Source organism: Rutidosis leptorrhynchoides, chromosome 6 (assembly GCF_046630445.1).
Source record: "Rutidosis leptorrhynchoides isolate AG116_Rl617_1_P2 chromosome 6, CSIRO_AGI_Rlap_v1, whole genome shotgun sequence".
NCBI lineage: Eukaryota > Viridiplantae > Streptophyta > Magnoliopsida > Asterales > Asteraceae > Rutidosis > Rutidosis leptorrhynchoides.
The window spans coordinates 394,170,545-394,188,993 of NC_092338.1; the positions used below are offsets into that span (position 1 = coordinate 394,170,545).

The 18,449-nt window shown below is 37.6% G+C and overlaps 2 protein-coding genes across 2 annotated transcripts; both read left to right on the forward strand.

The window, feature by feature from the left end:
• Positions 1 to 8,616: 8,616 nt before the first annotated feature.
• LOC139855002 (uncharacterized) lies at positions 8,617 to 9,330 on the forward strand. Its single transcript, XM_071844265.1, has 2 exons — positions 8,617 to 8,671; positions 8,714 to 9,330. Exons 1-2 carry the CDS (start codon positions 8,617 to 8,619, stop codon positions 9,328 to 9,330), a joined length of 672 nt encoding a protein of 223 aa, XP_071700366.1.
• Positions 9,331 to 10,281, forward strand: LOC139855003 (uncharacterized). Its single transcript, XM_071844266.1, has 2 exons — positions 9,331 to 9,594; positions 9,754 to 10,281. The coding sequence occupies exons 1-2, from the start codon at positions 9,331 to 9,333 to the stop codon at positions 10,279 to 10,281; spliced, it is 792 nt and encodes a 263-aa protein (XP_071700367.1).
• The last annotated feature ends 8,168 nt before the right edge of the window (positions 10,282 to 18,449 follow it).

Consider the following 18,449-nt stretch of genomic DNA (forward strand, 5'->3'; position numbering starts at 1 on the left):
TATCAAGAATATCTCTTGCTTTGGTGAAAGGTCACGATCACGATATCAGGTGTTGTGAAAGAATTAAAAAATTGGTCAAGTGGCCTTTTAAAAACTAGAAAAAAAATTTAAACAAAAAGTTTTTTTTATATATTTATAATTTACGGGTAACGTAAAAAAAAGGAAGTTTTTTTTAAAAAAAAAAAAATAAAGAAAGTGTTTAAATGAGTTTTACAGAAAGGGGGAAAGCAAAGTAAAAAAAAACTTTTTTCCAAACAAAGGTAAATGAAAGTAGGACTTAATACAAGAAAAAAGTAAACATCTCCTAGACGTGATAAAATCTATCAATGATAAGTATTAGACTTGATGAGCTAAATGTGACAAAAATGTTTCAACATGTCTTATGTTAATTTTCTAAAATAAGTTATTATTATTCCGAGTTTAACACATATACATATGTTAATTAAAAACAACCTTTTTGTTCTTATGTAGTGTTGGGTTGCAATTTTGGTTGTATGCCATAATTCCATCCAGTAGAGTGACAATAGAAAACTTTTGATGATAATCAATAAAAAACTTTTTTCCAAACTTGTCAAATGTTTTGTTAAAAACGTGACCGTTGAAAAAAGGAGGTTGAATAATAAAACTTAAAAAACAAATTATTTTTTTAAGAGTGTGCATCAAAATGGCCCGTTTAATAATGGAGAGTAAAAATATAGTCAAATTGTTTCAACGAACAAGGGTTCAATTGGATGTCTCTTAAAAAAAATCCGCGGGTACGGGTGATGGATCCAATGGATCCGCATCCACGACCCGCGGGTGCTATCCCTAATTGTGACAAGTACAAATCAACTAAAAGTCTAAAAAATAAATGCTCTTATAGGGACCAAATGTTCACAATAATTGCCTAAGCTAGATATGAAACAAATAGTTCATAAAAAAAAAAAAAAAGGTCGTTGTGCGTTTTCGGGATGATAGCCGAAATACACTTACAAAAGTAGGTCAGCCGTCAATTCTTTATGGCCATATCAACGTAGATCAATAAAATCATTTATGGTTATGATAAAAGATTAATTAAAAATTAATTGTTTTTTGGTCTTGGATTCTCGGTAACAAAAGCAAAGGTTGTTTTTGGTTGCCACAACAAACAAGACAGAGGTTGTTGACTTTTGTTGTTAAACATGGCACAAGTGAACAATAACAATAGATTATTGTTTTTGAAAAGAATAATGATGCGTTAATTTTATTATATAAAATAAAATTAAAGAAAATGGTTTTCATTGATGACTATGAACAAACGCAAACAAAGTGTTTGTGGTATTTGGTGATTAAAAAAAAAGTGCATCTAAAGCTTCTACTGAAAATAATATGCATCTAAAGCTTCTACTGAAAATTAATGTGCAAGGTACAACGTATAACTATATGGTCAAATTCATTTGAGCCTTCGGAGTCACAAGTATATGATGTATATATATATTACTCAATTAACAAAATAGTAAATCTAAATTAATTCATATGAATAGTAAAACGAAATTAATTAATTTACTATTCACATAAAAAAGCGCATATGATAAAAAGCGCATCGCATATGATAAGCGCATATGATAAAAAGCGAATATGATGAAAAGCACAACGCATATGATGAAAATCGCATATGATTAAAAGCGCATATGGTGAAAAACACAGCGCATATGATTAAAAGCGTATATGGTGAAAAGGATATATGATAAAAAAAAAACACATATGGTGATTAATGGAAAGCACATATGGTGATTAATGAAAAGTATATTGTGAAAAAGAATCACAAATGTTTCTTGAAAGAATTCAAGGTAAGATATATGAACCAATTCATCCATCATGTGAACCATTTTGATATTTCATGGTTCTAATAGACGTATCTAGCGGATGGTCTCATATTTGTATGTTATCAAGCCGTAATATGGCATTTGCAAAGTTTCTTGCACAAATTATTAAATTGAGAACACATTATTCTGATTACACCATTAAAAGGATGAGACTTGATAATGCTGGTGAGTTAACATCTCAAGCATTTAATGATCATTATATATCTACAGGGATTGTTGTTGAACATCCAGTTGCTCATGTGCATACAAAATTGGTTTAGCTGAATCAATAGATAAACGCTTACAGCTAATAACTAGACAATTGATAATGAGTACAAATCTCTCAATATTTATATGTGGACATGTAAATTTACATGCTGCGACATTAATTCGCATTATACCATGTGGAAGTCGTAAATATTTTCACTTAATACTTGATTTTGGCCAAGAGCCAAATATTTTCTACCTTAAAACATTGGTTGTGCAGTGTATGTTCCAATTGTATCACCACAACACAATAAAATGGTTCTTCAAAGAAAGATGATAATATATTTTGGATATAAAACATCTTCAATCATAAGATATATTGAACCCATGATGGGTGATGTTTTTACAGCACGTTTTGCTGATTGTCATTTTAATAAAACATTGTTCCCTAGATTAGGGGAAAAATAAAAATAAAAAATAAAATGATGCTTCATGATGTGAACATCAATTAAGGTATATTGAACTCGCACAAAAGAATGTGAAACGAAAGTTCAAAAATAATGCATATGCAAGAACTTGCAAATTAATTACTTTATGCATTTATAGATATAAAAAAGTGACTAAATCATATATACCAGCGATAAATGCTCCAGCTCGAACTGAAATTCTAAAAGCTGGCAATAATGTCACTGTTGAGTCTTTGCCACGCATCAAACGTGGAAGATCAATTGGTTTCGAAGATAAAAATCCTCGAAAAAGAAAATCAGCTGATAATGAGGTAAGAGAAAGTGTTCAAGAAGAACCACAAATCAATATTCCTTCTGCAGAGGATATTGATAAATGTAAATACTAAAATTGCGATAAATTATGCAATATTATGGAACCGAAATGAAACTAAAATCTCTATGAGATATTTTCATATAATGTTACAATGACATCATGAATAAAGATGATGATCTGGAACTAAAATCTGTCATTGAATATACAAAATGGAGATGATTGAGCTCAATGGAAAGGAGCAATAAGAGCTGAATTAGAATCGCTCGATAAAAGAAAAGTTTTCGGATCAATCGTTATCACTTTTAAAGATGTGAAACGTATGGGATACAAATGAATTTTTATCCAAAAAGAAATGTGCAAATGAAGTTACAAGGCAAAACTAGACTTGTAACTCAATATTTCCCACAAAGACCAGAAATGAATTAGGAGGAAAAATTATCCTCCTGTAATGGATACAATTACTTATTAGATACTTAATCAACCTGGTAGTTATTTAAATGCATCTCATGAATGTTGTTACTACTTATCTGTATGGATCACTTAATAGTGATATATATGAATATACCTAAAGGGTTAAGGTATCATAAGCATCTAATGTAAAACCCAAGGGAATATATTCCATTAAATCACAAAGATTTCTAAGTGGGTTTATACAAACGGGACGTATGTGGTATAACCGATTAAATGACTACTTGATAAAAAAAAAGGGTATAAATATAAACTTATTTTGCACGTATGTTTTATAAAAACAATGTTCGGATATGAGATCGTAGTTGTTTATGTCAATGTTCTTAACATCATATGAACAAATAAAGAGATCTATGAAATCATTCAATTTCTAAAGAATTATTTTGAAATGAAAGATCTTGAAAAAACCAAGTATTACCTTGGATTGCAAATTGAGCATATGCCTAATGGTTTACTTGTACATCAAACAACTTATACCGAAAAGATTTTAAAACATTTTTTTTAAAGACAAACTCATTGTTGTTAGATCACTCAATATTGACACTGATCTATTTCATCCCTGCGAAGATCATGAAAATTTTAACAGATCGGAAGTTCTATATTTTAGTGCAATTGAGGTTCTTATGTATCTTATAGATTATACAAGATCTGACATTTCTTTTGCAGTTAATTTGTTGACAAGGTTCAGCTCAGCCCCTACCAAAAGACATTGGAATGGGATCAAACAAATAGTTTGATACCTTCGGGGAACTACTGATTTATAATTATTTTATTCTAACAACTCGAAACAAGATTTGTTTGGTTATACAGATGCAGATTATTTATCCGATCTACATAAAGCTAAATCTCAAACTGGATATGTATTCCTAAATGGAGGCACCGCAATATCATGACGTTCTCAAAACAAACACTTGTTGCAACATCATCAAATCATGCCGAAGTGATTGCATTACATGAAGCTACTCGGGAATGATTTTAGTTAAGATCAATGATACAAATCATTATTGATTCTTGTGGACTAGAACGCTATAAAAGCGTAACAACTATCTATGAAGATAATACAGCTTACATAATACAAATGAAAGAAGAGTATCAAAAATGACAGAACAAAACATAAATGCTGACGAGGCGCTAAAGCTATAAACGGTCTTAACGGTCATAAGTTTGATGGAAAAGAATGGTATATTGGTAAGGCTCAGAAAAAGACTGAAAGGGAATAGGAACTGAAACAACGGTTTGAACAAACCATGAAGGAGACTGTAGACAAATCACGAGGGCCAAACTTGTACATAAAAGATTTAGATGATACAGTTTCAGATGAAAACCTCAGATTTTTCTCATATACTCAAGATATCGTAAAAGACAACCAGATTAAAATGAGATACGTTCAATCAACAACTCTGCTGATCTTTATACCAAAGCACTGCTAACTGCTATTTTCAGAACACACGTTCATAATATTGGCATGAGGCATGTTCAGAAGATGTAACAACTCAGGCGTTGCCTACTTGAGGGGGAGTCAACTTTATGCTGCACTCTTTTTCCCTTAGCTAAAGTTTTATCCCAATGAGTTTTCTTTAGCAAGGTTTTTAACGAGGCAGTACTAGTTATTCTCTAATAAAATTGTCATCCAAGGGGGAGTGTTATAAAATATCTAGATTGTGTTATAAAATATCTAGATTGGATGTTAATTTTATTATTATTATATTTCTTGCATAGTAATATTTTATACTATAAATAGACATGTATGGTAACCATTTAAGGTGCACCATTTCTCTTGAAATATCAATATCAATATTTCTTCTCTCCTTCTTCTCTCTTTTTCTCTCTTTGTTCTTATAACCATTAAAGGTAGTTATAAGCCTACTGAATTATAACAATAATAATATAATAATTAATGAGGCGATGCTACAGAATATGGCAGTAGGTTCGGCCACCAAGTGTATTAACTTTGCACCTCAAAAACTTGGTATATTTGTGTGGTGTGCGCAACGAAGACGCCTCCCGGCCCGGTTTGAATTAGATAAAAGGGGTATAGATCTCGACTAGGTATTATGTCCCAATTGTAATAATGAGGCTGAGTCGGTTGATCATATGATCCTTACATGTCCGGAAGTAAAAGAGCTTTGGTGTCAAATTGCTAAATGGTATTTCGGGGGTAATGTTACTTACCCAAGTTTGGTTGATATGTTCCAAGGCAAATCATTGTCGACATATGACTCGTTCTCGAAATTATGGAAAGCCATGGAGTGGGTGGCGGGTTATTTGATATGGAGAAATCGTACTCTAAAGATTTTTTAAAATAAGGATTGGAATATCCCGATGGTAGTAAACGAAATCCAAGCTAAAAGTTACTTTTAAATATCTTCGCACTCAAAGAAGCTACATTTAGATTAGAACCAATGAATTCTCAACCCAAATATCTATGACGACCATGGCTAATAGTAGTAACATGTAGTACTTGATCATATATATAAGCATATATATGTATATTTTAAATGCAAAAGGCAACTCAGATACAAGTGTAAATAGAACCACGAAGATAAATAAGCAATTGCGTATTACGCCATGACATTGCGGTTCTGCGCATAATTTGAGATTTCGAAGATGTCCAGCACAAACATTGCGGATCTGCTACTTCTACGCGAACATTGATTTCGCAGATATCCCAAACCTATAAATAGGGAGCTTGGCCTCTCATTTTAGGTTGTTGATTCTGTACAATTGCTCCGGTTTTTATGGTTCACTTATGAATACGCCCAAGTATCAATCATAATCAAGCCAATGTAATGCGATCAAGACCGGGACATGGTGATTGATTACTTGAATCTAAGTGGAAGACGATCATAAGGTCCCAAAAAACATTATCAACACCATCATCCACTCCTCATTGCACTCAATTCCTAAATTAGACTAAACATCTAATTTATGATTGATCAATTGGCGCCATCCGTGGGACATGAATTAAAATTGAATTCGATAAATCTGTTTCGCGTAATCGAATGATTTAATTGTGAATTCAATTGTGATCGTGTTCTTGTTTAATGATTTGCAGGTTCATACATTTACAGTGTTTGATCGTCTGATTTGAATAGAAAATGAAAAGGTTAAATGACAATGCAGTTGCTAAGAGAACTGCGAAATTGGCAAGGCTTCAATGCCGACGAGATAATAGATTTAAAAATGATTCAAAGGCTAATAAGCTTACAAAATTAAAGCGAAAACGGTCAGCAGAGCCAAATTCGCGCAGAAATGAGATAGTTTGTGCAAATAAGCAACAAATGCAAGAAGCAAAAATAGTAAGCATGGTTCATAAGTGAAAGAAAGCTCATAAGAGAAAAGCCGGGGAAACGCTTGAAAAATGGCAACTTGCGCCAATCACATTTCCACCAACGCAGAACTGCGGCATGATTGATTCACCAGTAATTATATCTTGCAAAATTGTAAACACTGGAATCGCAATTATGAAAATGTATGTGGATACGGGAAGTAGCGTAGACATCATATACGAATAATGTTTTTGCATGCTACCAGAAAGTATCAAGGCAGAGCTAATACCTACTACAGTTTCGCTGTCTGGTTTTGCAGGAGAATCTGCATGGCCGGTTGGACAATTGCCGCTCAATATTGAGCTTGTTGATGAAACACATGCAAATTTAATGCGCCAAGCATGGCTAGATTTGTATGTCATGCGATACATTTCGCGCTATAATATGTTGTTGGGACGTTCTGCACTATCAAAATTTGGAATAATTCCTTCAAGTATACACGGAATGATAAAGTTTGTAACATGCAAGGGTGTCGCAACTATGAGCTCTGCAATGATACAACCAATTTATGCAAATGTTAACACGCAAGGCGCAGTAATTGAAAATGCCGGTGTGGAAGATAATTTGGTTGTCATAAACCGCGATTATCCAGAACAAACAATCAAAATCGACAGTAATATAGATGCAGATGTTAAAAATAAATTAGTGCAATTGCTTATAGCAAACATGGATGTCTTCGCATGGTGTGAGCAAGACATGACTGGCGTTCCAAAGATAGCGAAACACAAACTTAATGCAAATCCTGTGCTAAAACCAATAATTCAAAAACGCAGAGGTATGGCTCCAGATCGCATGAAGTGGCTATGTGAGGAAGTAAGTAAACTTGCTAAGGAAGGTATTTTACGCGAAGTAAAATACCAAACCTGGGTTGCAAACCCAGTGCTGGTTAAAAAGCCTGATGGATCGTGGTGGATGTGTATTGATTTCAAAGATATCAATAAAGTTTGCCCTAAAGACAACTATCCACTACCAGAAATAGATTGGAAAGTTGAATCCCTGAATGAATATCCTTTTAAGTGTTTTCTAGACGCTTACAAAGGATATCATCAAATCCCAATGGCGGAAGACGATGAATATAAAACTGCGTTTCATACAGGCAAGGGCATATATTGCTATATCAAGATTCCATTTGGACTTAAGAATGCTGGTGCTACATATCAACGCCTGATAGATAGCGCATTCGAAAGTCAAATTGGACGCAATCTTGAAGCGTATGTAGACGATTTGGTAATTAAGAGCAAAACGCAAGATCAAATGTTGCAAGATATTGCGGAAACATTCCAAAATCTACGCAAAATTAATATGAAGCTAAATCCATCCAAATGTAGTTTTGGCGAAAAGGAAGGGAAATTCTTAGGGTATTATGTTACTGAGCAAGGCATTAAGGCCAATCCCAAAAAGATATCCGCAATTGAAAACATGACAGCGCCAAAAACGATTAACGAAGTGCAAAGCTTAACAGGAAAGTTGGCAGCTTTGACCAGATTTTTTCCAAAAGCTGCAGAAAGACAATTGCCTTTCTTTAAAACGCTAAAAGGATGCTTGAATCAGAAGAATTTTGTATGGACTACGAAAGCAGACAACGCATTTCAAGAAATGAAGCAACTATTGGCAACGCTACCTACGCTAACTGCGCCAATCAAAGGCGAAGTTTTATACCTTTATGTCTCAATTGCGAATGAGGTTTTTGGCTCGGTATTGGTTGCGAAACGCGAGAAAACGCAGAATCCAATTTATTTTGTAAGTAAGGCACTTGCAGGAAGCGAGATTAACTATGCGCCAATGGAAAATTTGTCTACGCATTGCTCCTAACTTCAAGAAGGTTGCAGAGATACTTTCAAGGGCATCATATTCATGTCTTAACTGATTTGCCAGTTAAACACGTTCTCAATAAGCCTGAAATATCTGGAACACTTTCCAAATGGGCAATTGAGTTGGGATCTTATGAAATAACATATCTTCTGTGAACTTCTGTGAAAGGACAAGTTTTGGCGAATTATCTTGCGGAAATGACAGGCGAATTGGAAGTAATCCATGAGCGAACAGAGTTGCAACCTGGGCAGGGTGAAACATGAGATTTATTTACTGATGGCGCGTCATGTGCAGAAGGCGTGGGCGCAGGCTTAATTTTAACAAGCCCAAGTGGTGAGGAACATACATATGCATTGCGTTTCAATTTTGATGTTACAAATAATGAGGCTAAATATGAGGCGCTGCTTGCTGGATTAAACATTGTGCATAAATTGAACATCACTAAGCTACGCGCATTTGTTAATTCGCAGTTGGTTTCTAATCAGTTTAATGGCTCCTTTGATGCACATGAGCTCTCTATGCAAAAACATTTGAAATTGCTGAAAGAAACTGCAGAAAAGTTTGAGCACTTTGAGCTCGCACAAGTTTCAAGAAGCCAAAACAAAAAGGCAGATGCATTAAGCAAACTTGTAGCCTTAACTTTTTCACATTTCCAAAGGCAAGTTTGGGTGGAAGAGTTTCCCAGCAAAGCAATTGATGGCGGGTTAGTTGTTGCGGCCATTGAAGAAGTGCAACCAAATTGGATGAGACCAATCATCGAAAATCTACGCAATAATGTACTGCTAGAAGATAAAAATGAGGCAAGATTAGTGTGCATAAGATCGCCTATGTATACCATTGAAAATCATATCTTGTATCGCAAATCTTATTACGGGCCACTAATGCGCTGTGTTGGGCCCGCAGAGGCATAGATGATCATTGAAGAAGTGCATAGCGGCTCTTGTGCACTGCATTCTGGTTATAAGACTATTGCGTCTAAGATTATGCACTTGGGGTATTTCTGGCCAATCTTATATCGCGATGTGGCAAAAATAGTAAAAAGATGCAAAAGTTGTCAAAGGCATGCGCCGCAGAACAGAAAATCAAGGCACGATATGATTCCAGTAAACTTGCCATGGCCATTCTATAAATGGGCAATTGATATTGTCGGGCCATTTCCTGCAGGCGCAGGAAATGTTAAGTTTTTAATTGTTGCAATCGACTATTTCACCAAGTAGGTAGAAGCGAAAGCATTGCGCACAATCACAGGAGTGCAAGTGCGAAACTTTGTTTGGGAATATATCATTTTCTGGTTTGGCATACCTCATGAAATTGTCAGCGATAATGGTGCGTAGATAGCGAAAGATCCATTTAGAAGTTGGTGTGAAGAATTAAATATCGTGCAAAAATTTACATCTGTTGCGCATCCGCAAGCCAATGGGTTATGCGAAGTAACTAATCGCGATATTTTTAGCGGTATTAAAAAGCAGTTAAATGAAAAGCGAACTGGATGGGTTGATGAACTATCCAATGTGCTGTGGACACATCGCACAATATTAAAGAAAAGTACTAGCGAAACACCCTTTAGTCTAGTGTATGGCTCGGAAGCAATGATTCCCGCAGAAATTTTTGTGCCAACACATAGGATTGCCAATTTTGATGAAAATGCAAATAATGTCGCGTTGTGTGAAAATTTGAATTTTGTGGAGGAACGCAGATTAATGGGTGCAATAAAAGAAGCGAATAATAAGCAACAGATTGTGAAATATTATAACAAAAAAGTGTGTGCTTTAGCCTTTAATGTTGGCGAGTGGGTTTTACGTAACAATGAAGCAAGCCGCGCAGAAAATGTTGGTAAATTGGGACCTAATGGTGTATCCTAGGAGATACACGCATAAAAACACCATTTTCATACAGAAAAATGGGTCAAGCAACACAAAAGATAATTAAATTTGGCGGTTTCCAGTATTCGCCGCCCAGCGTATAGCAGGTCGCCCAGCGTCAAGCGTAAGCCCTGCAGGCAGCTTCTATGCTTAAGCCCTTTAATTCAGCGCGTGAATGGCATGCAGCCACGTCAGCACACACCACCAACATTCCGGATACTTCACGTAACAGAACCATTCAGTGATTTACACGTGTAACCCGTGAATTTCGGACATTATGCGCCTATAAATAGACCCCCTGGGTCACCACATTTCATCATCATTCTGATCTGAACTTTAGTCAGAGAGAAGTACACTTTCTCTCTCACACAGTTCTTTCTCACTCTAAACATACATTAGCCGCTTAGTAGTAATACGCTATACGGATCAACTTCAGATTGATCCTCATATTGATTGAGGCCACCCCACGGATTACTCATCCGTGTTTCGGGTCTGCAGAGATTATTTCTCGAGGGCAAACAACAATCAATAGTATACACCACACGCTGAGCAGCTATTGACTTGTACTGGTACCTTACAGCCGCTATACGGAAAATCGTACCAACAAATGGCGCCATCCATTTCAAAGACCAGCAAAAACACCAAGGGCACGAAGGCAACTGAAACAACCTCAACAAAAACAGCACTCGAACCAATCGATGAAAACATCGAGAATATACTAGTGGATCAACTAACTCTTGAAGAAACTTCAATTGAAGAAGAGGACCAACTACACCCTGGTAACACAGATGATCGAGTTCATGAAACTATACCACGATTGAAGAAACCATTGATGGGAAGTTCTAGTGGAGGAATGTGGAAAGCTAGGCGAGGAACACACAATGTTTCTTTTAAGAGGACAGCTGATGAGAATGTTAAGCACAACAACAGAGGAAAGACAATCTCAAAATCACAATTGTTCAAGCTATTCAATCAATTGAACACTCTTGTCGATGAAACTGAAACTCAACACAGTGATGAAGGTTTTGTGGAAGATGATTGGAATTTTGGGGAAGAAGACGAGCAGTTCTTTATGACGGAGGAAATGGTAGGAAAGTTACTGGATGGAATTTTGACTAAAACGGCACCATCACTGTATAAGCAGAAATTAGCACAACCAGCCATCCGTGCAACGGCTGTGGATAATTTGCTTGCTTTGATTACTGGTGATGAAGCTATCAAATCGCCAGCAATGGCAGAGTCAACACAGTGTTTTATCCCTAGAATTGCAGATTATCCATTACCAAGAAATTTAGGAATTCCATCTATCGGTGTTTATGATGGCACAACAGATCCAGAAGACTTCCTCACCATGTTTGAAGGTGTTATGAGGTTGCAGCATTGGGAAGATGAAACTGCATGCCATATGTTTCTAATGGTACTGCAGAAAATGGCAAGGGAATGGTTTGCTAGTTTGCCACCAAGGAGTATTACCAGTTTCCTTGATTTGAGGGCAAAGTTTGTGATGCAATATCAAAGTTTGAGAAGCTGCACGTTATCACATCTTGATGCACATGAGATAACAATGCACCAAAATGAATCACTGAGTGATTTCATGAAGCGTTATACCATTGAATGTCAAAAAATACCAGACATACCAGAGTCTCAGCTTGTTTCAGGGTTTATATTTTGTCTTGATCAGCGACGTTTTGCACGATTAATTCATGCTTTGCGTTATGATGTTCCAAAAACATTGCATTGGGCATTGATTATTGCTCAGAAACACTTGAGAGCAGGAGAAATGGGATATCCAAGAGTGGATAATTATCAAAGAAACTTTAGGCAGCAAGGTGGAGAATGGAACAGGAATGACAACTATCAGAAGCAACGTGGGTATGACAACAATTATCAGAAACAGCAACACGGTTGGAGGGGGGAATAATCATCCAAATGACAATTATCACCATCGAAAGCCATTAGACAGGCATCCACTTATCATGGCTTTAACCAAGACTCCAAAAAAAATCTTGTTCACAGAACCTGTTAAGGAAACCTTTCACTCCCCACCACCAATGGAAGAACGTCAGGGACCACAGAGTGACAAGTGGTGTGACTTCCACGAAGCGTATGGACATGATACTGATAACTGTAAGTCATTGATGAGAGAGATCATTGCAAAGATCAAGGCTGGGGAGTTAAATCATCTTTTACCAGGGAAAAAGTACAGGAGAAATGATCCAAACAAACGTTTTGCTTGGCAAGGAAAAGTGCGTCACGGTGGACGGCATGATTGGAACAGAAAGGAAGAAAGAAATGATGAGAGGTAACCAACCCCTGAAATACACATCAAGGTTATATGGAATGAGGTAGAGGAAAATGAAACAGACGGAGAACGCAGGATGGAGAACTGGATGTATGCTCCAATCATATTTCACACCATTCGAAATTGGCGTCTATCAGAGGAGCCTGTAGTCATTTTAGCTATAATTGCAAACAGAAACATCACTCGAATCTATACTGATACAGGTAGTGAAGCAGATATTTTATATTTGCATTGTTTCAGCGATTATCCGTTCAGCGTGAAGGATAGGCTTCACTTCACGACCTTGAAAATTGCTGGCATCTCGGGAGAATCAATAAAGGCAGTTGGTAAAGTGAAGCTGGATGTAACATTGGGAACACATCCTTTGGTTCGAACAGAAATTGTGGATTTTACAGTTCTTGATGGCAGATCAAGATTCAATGCATTGTTTGGAAGGTGGACTCTTCGCAAATTTGGAGCAATTACTTCTACACCGCATGCAGAATTACGTTTCCCAACACCAAATGGTGTGGCAGTGATAAGCTCTAAATATGTGGGTCCAGCTAGGGAAAGATCAGTTGTTTATGAAGCTCAGGGAAATTTTGTTAGAGGGGAATCGCCGAGACAGTTGTTTAGTAAAAATGATGTGAACGGGTATTTCAAACCACCCAAAATGTGAAGACATTAAAAACAAGATGCAACACGCTGCACGGAAGACAGTATAATAACATGAATCGTGCAGAGCAGTTTTTATCACGTTTTCTAATTTTCATCAGTTCAGACAAAAGCACAATACACTTTTTGTAATTTTCTGATTGGGCTTAATCACCCCATACGAATATGTTGCACAAAATGTTGTATGTGTGGCAAAGAATTATCAATAAAGTTTTATTTTTTCTCATGCAAAACGATACGCGTTACGAATGTAAAACATAGCATTCATACCTACCCACATAAGGCAAGGCATTTTTATGCCCCCGATGGTAGAGGCTCTTGTGTCAACATTATAGACACAAGGGATCGGCTAGTATAAAGTGTTTACTTCACTAGAGGGCACCGAGGCAAAAGTAAAGATCTCATAATGTCATGACATATGATATCGGCTAAAAAGTCACGTATTCACCCCGGTATTAAGGCCCAAAAACAAGAAAGATTCGAACTTTGTCGGCAAAATACCCACTTCGTCAGTTAGAATTGAAGAACAAGTAATTACGAAGGCAGTGCAAAAAGAATCAAGAGAATCGGAGCTAAAACGAAGATTCTAGAGCAAAAACGGTGAAAGACAAGAAATCAAGTTACGATCCAGGAAAATCAGGCTAACCAAGCCAGCATACGGCTTGCCAAATGGTGTGCCAGTATGGCAAACGGCCTGCCAAATGGTCAGATCAAACGTGCTCGATAAATGGCTTGCCTTAGCAAACGGCCTCCAAAAACGGCCTGCCAAACGGCCTGCCAGCCGTTTGCAGGCAAAAATCTTGCTTATTTAAAGGGTCTTTGTAATTCATTCCAACACACACTTCAATTCACTTCTTTCTCTCTCTTGTACAATATTAGTCATACTCTCAAGGCCTTCAACTCCGTGCGGGAAACCTAGTACCCAGAGAAGAACGCCGAAGATTGTATTAGGAGCGGTCTGGAGTCTTGAAGTTGTCACTTTTGTATTCGGAACTCGTTTAATCTACTGGTACTTCTATCCCTTATCTTTATATAATGTCTTCTATCATTATGTTATGTGATATTGTTGCCATGATTAGCGAGTAGTTATCTTTAGTGTATGCTATGATGTAAGCAGTTATAATGCCGAAATAATATTATGGTTTGTGTATGCTGTTGAAATGCTTTCTGATTATTCTTTAAACTCAATCGCTTTTCCAACTAATAGAACGTAGTTATTGGCTTTGTTATTGGGAAGTCGAGAACTCCGATTTAGAGTACACTATCTGTGTCACCCCTTGGTAAGAGAAGTCTATCGGATACAATGTAAGATCGACTGAGGCACATTGGTTGTAGTAAGTCTATCAAGCTTTGTATTCCGACTGAGGACTCTTTCGTAGTGAAACATCTGACTAGACCCTTAGTACATTGTCAGTCCCAGACCATGCTAGTGTAGTCACCAAGCATATAAACTTTGTACATGCACGCTGAAGCACAGCGGTTGTTGTAAGCTGTACCTCTACTAAGTAAGGCCATGGAACCCGGTCAGTGTTGATTAGTACACTGCACCATAACGCGGTCTCAAGCATTGCACTCCGCTTGAGGGATTCTTAGTTAATTAAGGAACTATTTGTTTAGACACATAAAGGATTGGACCATTAGGATAACTGAACGCGTTCATGGAAGTCAGCTTGACTTGGCCATGGTGTTCTTTATGGTTGAACTCTTTTTAAGGGCCTAACTATCTTTTAAAAACCAATCATTAACGAAAGCATTGAAACACATCACGTCTCTCGGATATGGTAAACCATGTATTCTATTATACTTAAGAAAGTTTAGACCATTGTGGAATGTTAATACGTCACCCAACAGAGTCGCTCAATTAGATGAGCCGTCTGAACGTGTATGCCTGTAGTCAGACTGCACGGGCGTCGGGGGTAAGGGACGTTGCTGTCTATTCAGAATATTCAAGCCTAACGCAGTACCCAATGACATGTCTTATGACAGGGGCGTTTAGGACCAGTGTAATGAATACAAGGCCTCTACCTATTCATGAGCCAACATTCCATAATCTCGGCAGAATAACTGATGAGGTCATAGTATGCACTCACTTTAACCTTATCTGTATTACGAATTTTATCGCATTTACTTTATCTGTCTTATAAATTAGAAAATCCTAAAATTAAGTAACCACTACTCCTTCCTAACTATCTTAGGCTTAAATATAGGTTCGATTCTATTGATATCTCAAAAATACGACTCTAGGTCATACTTCCCTTACTCATACTAAGGAGTAGTACGATTTATACCCCGCTAAATATAAATTTAAAACAGTACCTTCCCCTGGGTGGCTGATCCTGGCACGCTGCGGCCCGACGACACCGCACGAATAAAAACCGTCCGTTTTTGGCGCCGCTGCCGGGGAACTGGTATCAGGCAATACTGATCTCTATCAAACTTATTCACAAGCATTTAATGGTGTCTAAGAAAGACAATTATACACGGACTTGGTTGTTGGATTTTTCGAAAAGTCGCCAATTATATTAGGACCAAAAGGATCCTGCCTCTCCGTAGTCGGCCTGGCCACTTGGTTTGTTGAATAGTTCGTGCGGAGCTCTGTTACCGAAATACCAGGGAATCAGTAGCTAGAACCATAAACATATTCAACCATAAGGATAGTTAGTTAATTTAAATTAGATTACCTTAAATTAGATTACTTTAGACTACCTTAGATTAAATTAGATTACATTACCTTAGAATTAGACTACCTTAGACTAGTTTAGCTTACATTAGATTACTTTAGAAATTTAGTTTATTTGCTAAAAATTAAAAACAAAAAAAAGGCATTCCAGTGTATGACCCAAACCCGATCTAGACCAGGGCCGTTGTTATTCGTACCTGATCCAGACGCAATAATCTCTAAAGCACGCAAGGAATCACGAATCAGAAATCAAATGGCGTTACGCGTTACTTTAGCAAAAAAATACTAAACCCTCGATTGAAGGTCGAGGAGGACCGATCATATTTCCGGAGATTCAAGGACACTTGTTCGAGTTAAAACATCACATCATCCAGCTCATTCAAAACAGTTGTCAGTTTCATGGATTACCGAATGTCGATCCTAATTCTCACCTTGATAAATTCATATCTCTTTCGAACTCCTACAAACAGCCAGGGATAGGACAAGATATAGTCTGACTATACTTGTTTCCCTATTCTCTCACTCATCATGCTCAAACTTTATTCGAAGGACTGGAAAAAGATTCCATCACGTCATGGACGGAGATGGCTACTAAATTCCTAACCAAATATTTCCCTCCTTCTAAACAAACCAAACTAAAGAATGACATCATTAACTTCAAATAAAGTTATGATGAATCTCTTTACACTGCATGAGAGCGATTCAAAACCTTGCTGAAGAAATGCCCTAATCACCAGCTAGAACGGTCAGCCCAAATATGTACCTTCTATAATGGTATTATGCTAAATCATAGGACGACGATCGATGCAGCAGCTCAAGGGAATCTGATGAACCAAACCGCAGACGAAGCATGGGAGTTGCTTGAGAACATGACAATGCATCATCATGACTGGAACAGTGGTGAAACAACTTCATCATCTGCCCCACTCTCTGCACTCAACAATCAAACGGAGGCCATCAAATCCCTCACAGATAAGATGGAATCTCTCGCTAAACAACTCGGAGAATTGAAGACACAGCCGCAGCAGGTCAACCAAGCTCAGGCTTGTTTTAATTGTACCAACCCGCAACCCACTGAAGAATATCATGTTGAGTAGGAAAACCCTGACGGTTTAGTCTGTTATGTCTAATACCCAGCTCATCCACCAAATCCCGGATTCAATTAACAACCTAGGGTTAATCAATTTCAGCGAAGCAATCAACCTTTCCGCTATTGCTATCCACCTTATCCAGCCCAACAATCTCAATTGACCTACGATCAACCACTTCCACTCACTGGTACCCCAGTTGAGGAAAATTCCCCTACCACCCAGATTACGAAAGCAGCTAACCCCACTCTCGGAGCTGATGATCAGTTGACTCAGTTCATTCAAGGACAACAACAGCTAAATCAAAGAACTGTAGCCAGGCAAGATCAGACGGAGATACTAATGAGAAACCAATTGGCTCTGCTCAAAAGTCTGGAAACGCAGCTCGGACAGTTATCACAACGCCTTGAAATCCGACCGCAGGGAAGATTGCCAAGTAATACTATCCAAAATCCCCACATAGAAGAAGCAAAACAAATGGATTCTGTAATCCCAGAGGAAGAACCACTGAGAAGGTCAGCCAGGCTCAAGAACAAATCAACATATACTCAGAAGCTGACCCCGAAAACTCCAGTTCGTGTACCATATCCTGGAAGGCTACAAGAAGAACCATCTAAGCTTGATTCCTTCAAACTTGATGGAAGATTCCTGGACACTATGTCCAAAGTTCCCAATCAGAAGAGATACATTCGAAGGCTTCTCTCTACAAAGGAGAGGATACCGGACTCTAACAAAATTCCACTGAGTGAAGAATGTTCTGCATTACTCAGGAACTCTCTACCACCGAAGCTAGGAGATACATGCCGATTCATTTTCCCATGTTCAATCTACCAATCTGGAACCATTCATGCGTTAGCAAATTTAGGAGCGTGTATTAACCTAATCCCCTACTCTCTCTATAAGAGATTAGAGTTAGGAGACTTGTCACCAACTAAAATGACAATCCAACTTGCCGATCATACAATTCGATATCCTAAGGGCATAGTTGAGAACGTCTTGGTGAAAGTCAACAAATTCTTGTATCCTACGGATTTCGTAGTAATGGATATTAAGGAAGACCTACACACTCCAGTAGTGTTAGGAAGACCTTTCATGAATACGGCCAGGACTGTCATTGATGTGTACAATCAAACCTTGATCTTACGATCACATGGGGAGAGCGTTACCTTCAAAATCGACCGACCAACCGATCTTTCTGGACAGGCAGAGATGTTTGCTATTTCCACCAGACGGATCACTTCTGATGACGATTCATCACCTCCAGTCGATGATATCGAGATCGGTGTCGAATCAAAGCCTGTAGACAACCCAGAAATGGAAGAAGATGATCCCAGCGAAGAAATAGAGGAAGAGGAGGAATCTGAAGAGGAAGAGGAAATGGAAGACGTAAAAGAAACTGCGACAATACCCGCTCCAAGCATTGAGCGTCATGAGGAAATAATGA